The sequence below is a fragment of the Protopterus annectens genome, chromosome 11.part0 (genome assembly GCF_019279795.1).
Source record: "Protopterus annectens isolate FY-2018-M chromosome 11.part0, PAN1.0, whole genome shotgun sequence".
Classification (NCBI taxonomy): Eukaryota; Metazoa; Chordata; order Ceratodontiformes; family Protopteridae; genus Protopterus; species Protopterus annectens.
Window position 1 is genome coordinate 765,908,072 of NC_056745.1, and position 15,318 is coordinate 765,923,389.

The 15,318-nt window shown below is 38.5% G+C and overlaps 1 protein-coding gene across 1 annotated transcript in view; it reads left to right on the forward strand.

The window, feature by feature from the left end:
- OVCH1 (ovochymase 1) overlaps nt 1–15,318 on the forward strand; it is a 675,688-nt gene that overhangs the window by 377,548 nt on the left and 282,822 nt on the right. The window contains exon 9 of the mRNA XM_044087248.1: nt 3,929–4,114. Coding sequence (XP_043943183.1) covers nt 3,929–4,114 — 186 coding nt within the window. The remainder of the gene's footprint in view (nt 1–3,928; nt 4,115–15,318) is intronic.

Below are 15,318 nucleotides of genomic sequence, written 5' to 3' on the forward strand. Positions count from 1 at the left end.
GTGAGTTATTTGAGCAGCAGGGGATGATCCACTCATATATATTCCTCCATTTCTAACCGTTTGCCTCACGACTGTAACTCTGGATCCCACTTCTGACACCATGTCACTGCTATGTGCATGAAGAAGACTTTGAGGCTTGGGTGTTCATTTAAGTAGTTTATTGTATACAAATCCATCAGGGTAGATAACAGGAACATTAAACCTAAACAAACTAACTGACAACTACATACTTGCATGCTCTCACACTGGCTGCTCACTCAAAGCCACTCTTGCATGTGCTGACTTACTAGAAAGCTTCTTAAAGGTATAGCAGCACACATTATACTTAGACATTCTCCCCAGCTACGCAAACTCCAGCAATACAAAGACTGCCATAAACTTTCTAAGTTTAACCCAAAAACCTTCAACCACTTGCACTCCTCAGCTAATTGGTCCTCCCTCTATAACCTCCCCATGGAGGATGCAGTCCGTGACATTTACCAAAATCTTTCTAGACATACTTAACCTACCTGGCCCTCATCAGGAAAATAGGAATCAAGTCATTTCACTCCCTGGTTAACAAAAGCCACTTGAAGCCATATGACTGAGAGATTGTGCATGGTAAAAATGGAAAAAAAATATAAATCTTCCACTGATCTTCAAACCTATAAGAGAGCTCCATAATTTAACCAAGAAAAGGTCACTCTTGACAAGCAAAACTTTTATCAAAAACCACTAAGCAATCCTCACTCCAGCCCCCCCCCCCCCAAAAATTGTCAATCTGTAAATAAGCTTCTGTATCCTGGAAGCCCCTTATTGCCCAACCCATGCCCTGCCCTTTCACTGATACCTGTCTGAATTAAATTTTCATTGATTCTATCCATAATTTAACCAAAAGTGACCATAATACCTACCCCACTTCCCCTCTATCTACTCAGACAGCTCTTCTTCTTTTAAACCTGTCCCTACAACTTGTATCAAATCTCTTCTTAGCAAACTTAAAATGTTCTCCATCAGTCAACAACATTCCTTAATTCCTAAAAAATGCTGTCACTTCTATCGCTTACCCCATCTCCATATTAGTAACTAGCTCCATCAAAGAAAACATTGTACCTGACATCTGGAAAAAAAATTGTCATATCCTTACACAAAGGTAGTATCGCAACTGACCCTTCAAATTTCAAGCCAATTGCCGTTCTATCTCCCCTGTAAAAATTCTAGAAAAATGCATTCCTAAACAGCTCCTTGATTACCTTCTGCTAGAAAATCTCTTTACCCCTACACAGCATCGTTTTCAACCAAAACACAGTACAGCTACTGCTCGGACATCCTTCACTAACTATATTGCAAACTCTTTTGACTACAATAAGTTAGTCTCCTGTCTCTCCAAAGCCTTCAACACTGTTTCTCTCACACTACTACTGTCCAAACTACCCACCTTTAATGTCTCCAACTCTGCACTTTCTTGGTTCTCCAGCTACCTCTCCAATAGATTCCAAGCAGTTAAATAGCAATCTAACTTTTCTTCTTACCTGTACAAACGGGTACCTCAAGGCTCCATCCTTGGACCCCTATTCTTTAATATCTTTATTAAAGACCTCCAGTCTTCCTCTCCACTCTCTTCAGTTATACAATATGCTGCTGATTCCACAATCATCTGCTGCTAATGACATTATTTCCCATCTTCACACCCTCATGTAAGACACACTGCACTCAATTGAAAAATGGCCAACTTCCAAACCAACTTGTACTTAACCCTAAGAAAACTAAAATTCTCCTATTCCTCCCAAAATCTCTCCAGTATCATAAAGTTTCCTTTACTGTCTCCTCCCTAAGCAACACCAACATCTCTGTTGAACCTACGAGTTACCGATCACCAGTTAAACTTCGATCTCCATATTCAGCAGTGCATTAAAAAGACTCATCAAAAGTTAGGCCTGCTATACAGGCATAAAAAATCCTCACAGATGCTTCTAGGCTCTCCCTAGCACAAGCTTTCCTACTCCACACCCTACTCCATGCAGCCCCTATTCTTACCTCCAATCCAACATTGTCTAAACTGGAAATCCCCTATAATAAAATTACAAGATTTGCCTGCAACAACCCCTACCACTCTCACCACTGCCTAGCACTGAAACACCTGCATTGGCTGGAATTTCATCATCAAATCCTAGTACCCCAGCTTCTCATGTCTCATTCTGTCTTGCATGAGCTCTCCTCCTGCCCCTCTGGCTCTCTTCTTTCATCCATCCATACACTTCCAACCATGTCTCCATAGCTCTCAACAGAATTCTTCTGCAAGTATATGTGCCCAAAAGAAATATTGGCAAATTTCTCTATAGCTACTCAATGGCAAATGCCTGGAATAAACTACCACTTAGTTTTGGATAAATCCCAAACCCTAACTCTTTTAAAACGGCTCTAAAGAATACTTTTCATATATCTTGGTCATGCCTATGCAACTATCCAACTTCTCCTACACTCCTATCGTACTCCTGTAACAACCATATCTTCTCTGTCTCACAAATGTACTAATAGTCAGTTTTTCTTGCAGCCTGCAGCACTGTAGGTTATGATAGTGATCTCTGCCTTGGGATTATCTCCTGTATAATTTATTTGTTCACATTATTTTACGTGTGACAATTTGTAGCTTTCTTCTTAGTACTGTATGTAACTTTTGAATTGTAATATGTTTGAAGTCACTATACCTGCCCTAGCATTTTTTTCTGTATTTTGTTACTTATATGTACTGCTTGGAGCTTTTCTCTTCAGGCCTCTGCTGAAAAAAGGCCTACTGCCCAGTTGGACTATCCCGGTTAACAAATGTCAAATAAATAAAAATAAATAGCAATATGAGTGCATACAAATATCTTAATCTGAGTTTTCCTCCTCATTCATAAAAAAAAAAGACAAAAAAAAAAAAAAAAAACAGCAAGTCTGCATATGGTCAACACATAGTAAACATAAGGTGATGACATTTCGGTTATGTATTACCATGATCACTGCCTCATTTGTAAAAGATCTTACTACTAACAGACATAACAGTGCCTGATCGCATGAGAACACATTGGCAATGTGACACACCACCATTGCCAAGCAATGCTATGAGTTTGGAGATCTGACAAAGTGGTACAGCAGATAGGTTTAGAGACTGTTATATCTCTGATTGCTGAGAGCACTTTTCATGATAGATATTGATAAAAAGAAAAATCATAAGTTTAATATTGATGTTTTTGAAACCTTTTTGAGATGTGAATTTTTGAGATGGCTAAGGGAACATGGATGAGTTGACTGAGTCATTGCATGACTGCAAGCTGTTTTGCTCATTACTAAGTACTTTTATGAATGAAATAGTGATAGGTAGGTTTGACAAATTTTTGTTTTGAAAACAGAGTATTGCTGCATTTTTAGGAATTGCTATGTGATCTTAACACTGACACTTGTGAAGCCTATTTGCAAGATGTTTTTTATGTGAAGATGGAGTGAAAGCAAATTTTATTAAATTGTAGCAATTGTTTGTGGTATCCATGACAACTAATGATTTTATTATTGAGGAGTTAATTGCTTCTTGATCATGATTTGGTTTTCTACAATATAAATATATGTCTGATGAACCATAGTGGATCTGTGCAAAAGCGCTTACATTTTTTATATTCACGTCTGTGTAATAAAAATGTTTGGATTTTGTCTGCCATGTTTGTCGCTCTGTTTTTTTATATGCATGAATAATTAATTCTTTACTTTCCAGTAAACTGGGGCTAAATATATATTTCTGTCAAGGATATTAATCTGATCCAGACAATAGCTATTGGAATAAAAATCTAGCACCACTTTTCTATACCTGCTGCAGCTGTTGATGAGTTAGATATCCTAAAGATATATATGTTCAACAACCGTTTCTGCTAAAGTACATTAGAAGTTTAAAAAAAAAAACTTCATTTTTTTCCAGGTCATTTCTGTGGTGAAAAAGAACCCTTAAGCCTCTGGTCAAGTGGGTCTTTTCTGACATTGTACTTCAAGACAGATGGCTCAGTTGGAAGCAGAGGATTTAGGTTAATCTACAATGAAATATCAAGCAAAAGTACAGGCAGCTTGATTACACATTTAGAACCCAGCATGGAAAATGAAAACAAAAGTAAGTAAGGGTTGTTTATAAGCTATAACCTAAAATATTAGATTCCCCTTCAGGGAAACAAACTTTGAAATGGAAGATTTGTTGCTGTGGTTTAGTCCGTAGTAATTTTTTTTCTTTCAAACCATGTTGTATGTGGCTAGCAATGCAAATATTATAGCAATAACCCATGCCTGGGTGTGGGTAATGCTGGATTTACCAGCGGTTGGTGTGGTTTGGTCACGAGGGCGAAGCCAGAGTGGCCAAACAAAGCCAACCGTGGGTAAATCCAGCATTACCCACACCCAGAAGTGGTTTATTGCTATTATACAATGACATTATTTAAGAAAAAAAATAATTACTTTTCTTAAATAATGGCATTGTATAATGCCTCCTTGCTGCCTTCGGCAGCTGTCTGGTATTCTGCGGCAGTTCTGATGTACTGCACATGCATATGCCTACGCAGTACATCAGAGCTGTGGGCAAAAGCAACGGAGAAAGCAAGATCTCTGTTGCTTTTTACAAACTGTCTCGCTATGTTAAAGGAGTTTGACATAGCGAGATAGCTTTAAAAAAGCAACGGAGAATCTCCGTTGCTTTTTTTAAAGCTGTCTCGCTATGTTAAACTCGTTTAACATAGCAAGACAGTATGAAGCAACGGAGATCTTGCGTTCTCTGTTGCTTAAAAAAAGTTATAGTAGTGGAAAAAGTCTGGGCGGCCGGACCTTTTTTCCATTACTATAACTGATTCACAATATGCACGCTGACCAATCAGCGTGCACGTTTTTGAATATTAATGGGAAGTCGTTGTATAATATCCAGTTTATACCTATCAGAAAATCTCTTTAATAACTAGGTTTATTTTTCTGAACTCACATAACCAATAACCAGTTTTATATTTCTTGCATCAAATGATTCTGCACTAGTCAGTCTTTCTACCTATTGATCTCCAAGATAAAGTTAACCAAATGTTATGGACATTGGATAATAGAATAACTCTTGTCAGTGACTCAACAGGGTTTTCACATTACGGACAACATAAATCAGACTGATTTTGGTGCTGCACTTCTGTGGTGCCATCCTTCAAATGACAACTTAAAATTAAGGTTCTAGCTGCCTAATCTGGTGGTGATACAGGAATTTTCTAAAGACCTATTAGCACACATTTGTGAAGAGCAGGAGAACAATTATTCATAATGTTGCTACATTTTTTTTCCAAAAAGGTAGACATGAAATCAAAAAGTATAGATACATAATGCACAAATTTAAAATGAAAGTACAGTACTCCTGCTTCAGTAAGCATAGAAAATGGCTCCTGATACAGTATTTGTTTCTTGGTCCACTGTTCCAGATTGCCTTTCCATTGCTATATTTCCCTCCTGTGACAGTCTGTTTTGCTAATAACATCCATGTTAGAATATTGTATGCATGTTTTCACTCTGCAAGTCTTTACTACTTAAAATAATTCTCCTTAGTTGAGCTGTATCATAAAGGCAAAAGTGGCCAATGACCACCAGGATTGGCACAATCTATTTTTAATAGATGACATAGTCTCCTTATGCTGTTTATTCAAAGGGTTCATTGTTTGAATGAAGCATGTTTCATAAGCATTCATGTTACTGTGAACAGAAGAATTGTTAAACTTTCATTTCACATTTTTTAGTGTCAGATGATTGGTGTGTGGCTACTGCCTAAATGTTAAATTTAGCAATAACATCTCAAAATGTCAACAGCTCTGAAGTTGTCAAAGTATTTTTCTTTTCAAAAAAAAGACAGATATAACAGCATTTCTCAAATGGTGAGGGCAGCCTCCTTGGGGAGGCTTGATCTTTTTCAAAGGATGCCTAAGCAAGCCAGATAATTTTTCGTGTTTATAACTGGGCAACATTCTGGAAAAAGTTAATGCTTATGTGATTATAAATTAGTATTAATGTACTAAGCCAAATTTTATTTCAAGTGCTTGTATGTGAGAGGTTGAATGCTTCTGTATGGTGCAGTATTTTTTCTCTGAGAAGAGGGTATTTTTTCTCTGAGGAGAGGGTCTGTGAATTTTCTATGGTATGACGAAAGCTCTTTTTAACAGTCTTAAGAATTTATGTAAATTGTAAACTGAGTACAACACAAAGCAAATGAAGTGCCATCTGGTGAAAATACAAAATAAGAGGCAGAAATGTATATCATGGCAAACCTGGCACAATATGATTAAAGTAATATCAGTTTCTACCACATTGCCATGATTCCTGTCACACACACAACTCTACATTTCCTGCCATCCAGTTCATTATGCTTTCTATAGTGCCATATGGAAATAATCATAATACATGTTGATGACAGTGGTCTCAGCATTTTTACATTCTTTCCATGATTAGCTCCAAGTATGCTGTCATACATTTCGTCAAACAAACTTTTTTTCACTTAACACAAAGCAGTTAGCATGGCAGTCTCACAGTGCTTTGGTTCTTTGGCTTGATTCCTAGTTGATGTACTCCTCCTATATCTGCTTTGAATTTGCATCAGGGTCTCCACTTTCATTCCACATCCAGGTTATGCTCATGTATGTGTTGACAATCCTGTGAATTTCCCTTGTGTGTGCATGTGCCTTGCAGTGGAGTAACATCCAATCTAAAGATGGTTCTCTGCCTTACCTCCATGTCCGTTCATATCTGCCATGACTCCAAATAAGAAATATGACTTTTAAAAATTTTAATATTAGTCATGCCTTCACAGTCTCAGTATCCTTGCTTTCTACTTGGTGATATAGCTCTCCTCCATCTCCTTGGGCATGCAAGCTCATCGCATCATTCTAAGCATAGTTATCCATTTCTATATTTACCTCTTACCTAGAACTGGTGTTGGTGATATTGCATATTGTTACTTCAATCAAAAAGCACAAATTGTGGATACCTTCAGTAATAGTCCGCTCTTTGTTAAGGTAGATCTTTAGTGAATTGTCACTGTATCAGCAAATCATAGAATTTGGAGTTTACACACTTTAGCCATCTATATGTGAACAGGACAAGGGATGATTGCAGCAGGTGATGATGAGCATGGTCTAATGATGAATAACCTTTTCTAACAGGGTGGTGTAAAAAATCCTTCAACTTTGGATGTAGACAACCTGGGCCACCCCCCCAAGTAAGGGCTGTAATCTCCTTTTGAAATATTTGAGTCTTATTAAATGGATATGATTGTGATATGCAGTAATAGCACCAGTCTTTCCACTTTTTAGTCTTATTTTTCCATCCCTCATTGGTTATGGTAACAGTTAGAATTGTGAATCATTTAACAAGGTACATATTTACATTTGCTCCATGTAAATGGTGAAAATATTTGGGTAATTCACCCAATACCCTGGTAGTTTATTTTTGTTTTCATTCTTGTATAACTTTTTAAATGTCAAAATATGTAATCAAGTGTTTCCCTGCTGTACTGGTGGTAATGTTTAATAGGAATCTAGATTTCTGTACTCTTCTTAAAACTTTCGTACACAGAACATAAATGTGGATCATGGACTTGAAATTAGAAGGTTTTCATTTTTGTTGTCTTCCCAAGACCAACAATTACTCTTGAATCCAGGCACATCTTTGGTGCATGCTATGTCTCTATTTTGTCATTATTATTGATGGAGGGATGCAGACAAAAAGGAGTACAGAGTTTCAATTATTTCCTATCACTTAATAGGGTGGTGGTGGACTACCTTATGCAAACAATAAGGCACAACTGGGTGTACAGATATTACTGCATTTATTGAAAGATAAAGGACAGCAACTCATTGGGATCATGCCTCATTTTTGAATCATCAGATTTCTGATAGACCAGGCATTTTTTCAAGTATACCATATCTTTCCATTCATTTGGATGGTTTGCGTCATATACAAGTCTTAATAATAGGGACCTCTTTATAGACCTCATCTACCCTCTGATATTGAGGAATAACTGATATTTATTTCTTCATCTTGGGGGACAACCCAAGTTGCTTTGTATTGGTGTTACCAGAGCTCTGAGGTCTTTTGTATGTAATACATTGTCTATTACAAAATGAATGATTTGTTTATGCCTTTCCTATTCTTCTGCAGAACATTTTTAAGATTTCTCCTGATTCCATACCTGCATAATCAACTTTTAAAAGGGTTTTGACCCCACAGATTAATACAAGTTCCACCAATTGTTGTATGATGCTTTCTGTGTCCTATTTGTAGACCACACAGCTGTCCATCCTATGATTACATCAATACCTAGCTATCATAAGTATTGATCACTCTTTTCTGCAAATCCCTGTTGAATGCTGAAATTGTCTGTATAAATTGCATCATAGCCCAATTTTTCATTTATAGCTATTTTATAGAACGTCAGGTTACAGGTGGTTGTAGACCTGTTTCAACATATGGATATATATGCTGATGGGATCCGTACAGATCCCCAACGGCACTTTCTGCCGAAGCAGAATTCACCAAACATACTTAACCGAAAGTGCTGTTCACCGAAGCAGCACTTTTGGATAAGTATGCTCGTTGTGCCAGTCATGCTACGGGGCGGTTAAGGGAAATTTCCCTTTTCCCCACTGTAGTGCGACCTCCGAGTGAGAATATAAAAGTGGGGGGGGGGTGTGCAGGGGGGCTTGCCCCCCTGCATAAAAGAAGATTGTATTTTTTTTTCTAATGCACTTTAACGAAAGCGCTTTTTCAGTGGAAGCGCTTTCGTTAAAGTGCGTTCAGTTATTTTGGATTTGGACTATTGAACTTTCATTCAATAGTCCTAGATCCATGCTGATATATGGTTTCAAGTCCCAGTTTTTCCAGTTCTGCCAATAATTAATCCAAAATAATCCCCTCTATTATTTTTTCATAATAAAGTAAACGTATGGGTCTGTGTGACTGTGGTACTTGTCCTATTTTCCTTCCCCTTGAAGATAGGTTTACAAGTGCATATTTGCAGTCTTGAGGAATTTCTCCATACTTGAATGACATATACGACTTTGTATTGTAATAACTTTCTCCTTTTCAGTAAAGTGCCTATTGTATATTGTACTTTCTTCATTGTCTCTAAATATTTGTTAAATTTTATGAAAAACCGACACTGTACCTGTCAATGTTCTTGTTTTATTGGAGCTTTCCTCCTCGGGACTCCGCTGAAAATGGTCTCTCACCCAGACGGACTATCCCGGTCAACAAATGTAAAATAAATAATGAATAGTGTGCAGTGGTACTTGCAAGTTCATGTTGAGGTATTCTCAGATCATTATTACTAATTCTGACTCCTCCGTCTGCTTTGTTTGGGTCAAGTTTAAGTTTTTTTTTTTTTTTTTTTTTTCAGTATAATCTAATTTAATTCCAGTATCTGATGTTACCTGGATGTTACTAGGACAACCCCCCCCCCCCACACACACACACACACACACTTTGTGGAGAAAATCTGCTTTGCATAAAATTTTCTAAATATATCTATAATCTGTTGTGTTTGAGAAGAAATTTTGGAATCTACACACAGTTTTTGTCTTTACTCCTACCACATCTTATGTATCTACAACATGGTTTGCTGTTACTCTAAGTATGTGTATGTTCTAAGTATGTGTATGTACATGTTCTTCAACATTTCTACAGAAAACACCTTTATTGAATTATTACTTGTGACATAGGCAAACTTACATTTGCATAAAAGTAATCAAACTATATTAACAAGTTCACATTTACAAATCTACATTAATATAATTTTCTATGCAATATAGTCAATCCAGCATTACATAAATTTAGTTCCTGCCTTCTTTTAAACCTCTAAAACATTTTTCTGCATGTATTGTTGCTACAATTTCCATTTTTTCCTGCGTAATTTACTCCTGCCCTTTTCTAAAGATCCATAATTCCTGTTTTAAAGTATAGTTGGATTAATTTGCCTATCCAGCCTTTGTTGCAGTTTTCAAGGTTATAGTTAATTTCCATTTCTTATATTTTTTGTCTCAAAACATATGCATGTTGTTTTTATGGAAATATCCTCCTAACCTTTTGTGCCTAGGTCCTGATGGTAAACTTTTATTTTTTGTATCTAAACAATTTCCTCTTCAGAAGTTGCCACATTTCACTTATGCAATTATTCCACTGAATGCATCACTGCAATTAGTTTTACATAACTTTTTGTCCCTTTCTCTTTTTTTCCCAGTCTGAAGCAACTGATGTCCTTCCATATCACTGTTGCAATATTCCTTACTCTAGAGATCCCCTGCCAAGGGCAGCCCAACATCCAGCCAGTATATCAAGGCCTTAGGATTACTAGTACATCGTACATCACACGTATGCTCCCTGCTTATGGCATAGGACATACAGGTGATGTATGGATGTGCATATCTCAGAACTTTGCAGCAAGTCTGAAGGTCATCTTCGATTGTTGGTCTGAATGCTGGTTTGTCTGCTGGTTACCAAGCCATTTCAGATAAGTACCCCACAGGGGTTTTTCTTATCTTTGGTTTCTTTAATTTTGTTGTGAGGGTTACAAGTCATTCAGAAAGGGAAAATGTCAGTGTGGGAGATGGATTCCCCATAAGGACCATCATGAGCAACATTTGTTTTGTTTGGGTGTGTCATGTCTTATTTAAGTGTGAGTCCTTAAGACTTTCTGTAGTCATCTCTCCTCTTTATCTTGAGAATTAATGTCTTAAGTTGTTGGCACAAGCTTCAAATGGCAGAATTGTCCTGCTTGAGGATCAGCCACCTCCTAAGATGACCCAAACATTTAGGTAGGGTTCAGCTGCTGTACCACCTCCCCCATATGTCTATCGAGGCTGGTGAAAGCCCGTTGGATCATCCAAACATTTGGTCTGATTTCTGTGCCATTACAGGTTCAGATGCCAGCATGGATTCAGTTTCTCACACATACTATGAGGCTCTGCAGATGTCTGTTAAAGATATTGAGGGGGGAACCATGGCTGATCATATCCGAGGGACCAAGGGGCATCCCACAGAATTTGTTAGGGAGAAGATTCTTACCATGTTGATTGTCGGCAAGGGTCTGAACCTCCCCAAGATCTTTAGGGCTATTGTCCCTTTAAAAAAAAAAGCTGAAAATAAAATATATTTTCCTGCTGCTAAGGATCCTCAGCATGAGCAACAGGATTTCACACAGTGGTTAAATACAAGCATGGCCTTGAACCCCCCCCCCCCCGGGAGTTTCTCTTCCTGCCCACCCATTCTACTCTTAAGAGGCCTAGAGAGGAGGAATCTTCTGATTTGGACTCTGAAGAAGAGCCTCTAGCCTATACCTCTCAGATAGCTTCTCCATTAGAATATGGTTCTAAAGAAGATGGCTATATTAGTTCAGATTTTCCCTTTGAAGAACTTTCCTGTGAGGATATACTGTCTCGAGTGATGGAATTTTTTAAATAGGACAGTACCCAGGTTTCTGATGTTCAGAAGAGGTATTCTGCGGTCCCTCCTGTCCTTGCTGCCTTGTTGGACACTTTTTCATCAGCTACTCAGGCTGCTGATTCACAGCCCCAACTCCTAAAATAACTGAAAGGTTTTATAACTGGCCTGATGATTGTTTCTTTACAAATGTCCTTCTGCTGATCCCCTCTGTTTTGGTTTCTTCAGACCAACCTTCCAAACTGTTGCCTTCCACTAAATTACTTCCTTCTGACAAGGACAGTAGAGCCATGAAAAGGCTGGGCAAGAAGGTGTACACTGCTGCTACTTTAGCCTTTTGAGCTATTAACTACCAGAACCAATATGACCAGATATGTTGTAGCTATTCTCTCAGGCTTTTCAGGTATTTCTGACCTTCCTGATTCTGAGGGGAAGGCTTTGGCCCTCTCTGTTGGAATCCTCGTAAGTGCCATGTCATTCTATTAAATGTAGTGAAGATGCAGCTAATGCTTCTTCTAGAGCTGATGCCTTTACCTCTTTGTTAAGATATTATTCTTGGCTTCGCCTCCAACCTTAGCCTGATCTTTCCAAAGTTTTTTTTCAAACAAAGGGGGATATATACTACATTTGATGGATGTTAATCATCAATTCAAGTTTTATTTACATTGCACAAAGGATATGAAAAAGTCAGGCCAGCTTTTTCTTTTCCTTTTTAAAGACTAAATTGGATCAAGGAGTTTTTAAAGTGATATTGTCTAGGTGGCTCTTCAACTGTATTTCCTTTGTACATCACAAAATGGGGTTAATGTTACCTGGCAAACCAAAGGCTCATTCAGCTAGAGCTGTTGCTACCTCTGTGGCCTTCTTCACTTGAGTTCCCATTGATGAGATTTGTGCTACAGCTGCTTGGTCTACAATTCAGACCTTTGTGTTGCATTACAGATTGGATGTACAATCTACATCTCATACATCCTTCAACTCCACTATACTTGGGAATATTCTTCCATGAGACCACCTGGGATTTTTGGTAGCATGGGAATCTGTCTCAACTGTTGAATTGGTTGAAAAAGATAACATCGGATATGAAGGTTATGTACTTACATAATGCAAGTTCCATATTGTCTTGATCTGTCCAGCTCAACATTCTCTCCCTCCATCCCCCATCCTAAATGATCACTTTTCTGTTTCCTGTTTGATCAGTTGGACCTGACCAGGCATCTTTTATTTTTGGACAGCCAGCTGCTGTTACTTCTGTCTTTTGTTATTCAGTTATAGGTTGCAAGTTCTGTGTTGTGCTAAATATATGTAGTGTTAGCTACAAGCAAGCAAACTCAGGCTGAAGTAATCTGAGGATGAGTGTAAGTATGGGTAGGGAGGAGTCAGAGCCCAGGATCGAAGCTTTTGAAAAAAGTGCCAAGGTCGGATCCGATTAACCCAACTGTTGAGCTGAACAGAACAAGACAATACGAATTTAGTGTTATGGTAAGTACTTAACTTTCATTTATGTACTTATCATAATGCTAGATCTGTGCTGTCAACAAACAAAAAAGATGTTTTCTACTTTTTTTTATTTTTTTTTAAATATTAGGTGCTGACTGAGGGTTCTTTTTTGGGGATAAACTCTTGGCTAGGCTTGTAAGGGCCCCAGGGCCAATAGCCCAGTAACCACCTATGATGATATTAAGGCTAAATTGATGGATGCTCCTCTTGACAAAAAATCTCTCTGGTTCTGCAGCTGCTGAACTTTTTAAATCTTTGCAGGAGAAAGTAAGGCCTTGCAGGAATTTAAACATTTTTGTTTCTCCTTTTTCCACATTATAGAGGAATTATCCTTCCAAGCCTGCCTTTGTACGTAGATGATCTCGCTTTCCTCCTAAAGGTAAAAAGGGTTCCTCTTGCTAAATCTACTCAAACTTTACAATTCAGAAGCCTCCTTTTCCAGACAAGCCAGTTTCTGTCTGACTAACTTCTTCCCTCCCTACTAAGTCAGTTTTTCCTTTATTTCTTTCCTCATCTCTTCACAGTTGGTTAAGAATCACTTGGGATTCTTGGGTTCTCTCCATCATTTGTCAGGGGTATTACTTGTTATTGAAATCCCGTCCTCCTTTTTTGTGTATTCCTCAACCTCCTCAGGAACAGCTCCTCTTTTTTTTGGCTATACTTGAGAGTCTTATCTCAAGGGTACTATCCAAACAGTTTTTGCTCCACAAAGGGGCAAGGGGTTTTATTCAGGAATGTTTCCTTTCCCAGGAAAGAAGGCACCTGGAGGCCCATTCTGGATCTTTCACTGGTCAAAACTTTTCTTGAAGGTTCCTTCCTTTCGAATGCTATCCCTTTAGATTCTGTTTCTTCTTCTACCTCAGGCTTTCCTAGTCTTTCTGGATCTCAAGGATGCCTATCCTCACAATCCTATTCATCCTTGTTTGAGGAAACCTTTAGCACGTTCAGTTCTCTGCTCTGCCCTTTGGCCTCTCTACTGCCCCAAGGCCCTTCACGAAATGCCTCGTCGCTATGATTGCTTTTGGCAGGATCAGGGGGATACAGATTTTTCCTTACCTGGATAACCTGCTCATTCAAGCTTCCTTTCCAGAGACGATACTTCAGCACCTGCATTATGCTATTTACCACTTGCAAAACCTAGGGTTTTACAGTACATTTCCAGAAGTCAGAAATTGATCATATTTGTCTTGGGTGCAGACTACAGACCATTGCTATTGACATTCCTGCCCCCCCCCCCCCGAAGGCTTTCACTTTGATTGCTTTTTTTCAGTCCCTTCTTCCTCGGTCTTTGTTATGGCTAGAGAGTTTCTAAGGGTGGTCAGGTACATGGCTTCCACCATTCCTATGCTTCCTCTAGCTCAGCTTCATTTGAGAAATCTACAGTGGTTCCCAACAGCAGTATGGCTTCAACACACTTATCCATTGGACTTTCTAATCCCTCCTCTTCCATGCCTCAAGCTAGAGCTTCAGTAGTGGATTCATCAGCTGCATCTCAACCTAGGGCTATCTTTTCAGCCCCAGTCCCCTCGCAAGAACTTTTTTCAGATGCCTCAGACATGGGGCAGGCAGTTCTTTTGGCCCTTTAAATGTTCAGGGCCTTTGGTCTCTCTCAGGGGCAAACCATATCAGCATCAAGGAGTTGAGAGCTCTCCTTCTTGCTCTTCAAGCCTTCCATACTCTGCTTCTCCCAGGGCATCTCAAAATGTTTATAGACAATATCACAGTGAAGAGATACATCAACGAGCAAGGGGGGGGACTTGGACCTACCTCTTGTGCAGACTCGCTGTTCAAACTTGGAGTATGGCTGTTCAGTACTGGGTGACTCTGCAGACCTTTTATACCCCTTGAGAATAAAACCTTGTGGCTGACTCTCATAACACAGACTCTCTAGTGGACGGGTACACTCATCTGAAGCTTTTGAGGATCGACATTTGGGTTATGCTTTCCTTAGCTCGGCAGATAAGTTCCCTTGAGGGGAGAAAAACTAACATTTCTGTACGTTTTACTTCTGCTTTATTACTTTCTGCTTCAGTAAAGTTATTTTAAAGCTAGGAGTGCTGTGCTTTAATTGTCAAGACTGACTGACTTTTAAATGGAGCAACTCATTTCTGAGAGTTTAAAAGTATTTTAAAGTTATGGGGCAAGTGTTTAAAAGTGCTTTACTGTTTTTATATATATCTGTGTGTGTGTGTGTATATATATTTACACACGTGTGTGTGTGTGTGTATATATATATATATATATATATATATATATATATATATATATATATATATGAAGGTTTACTATCGCATGCTCGTTCATCTTTTAGACGAAAGAAGTATCTGCGAAAACCACTTGCCGGAACCAGTAAGGGCGATCACCATAATGCTGAAA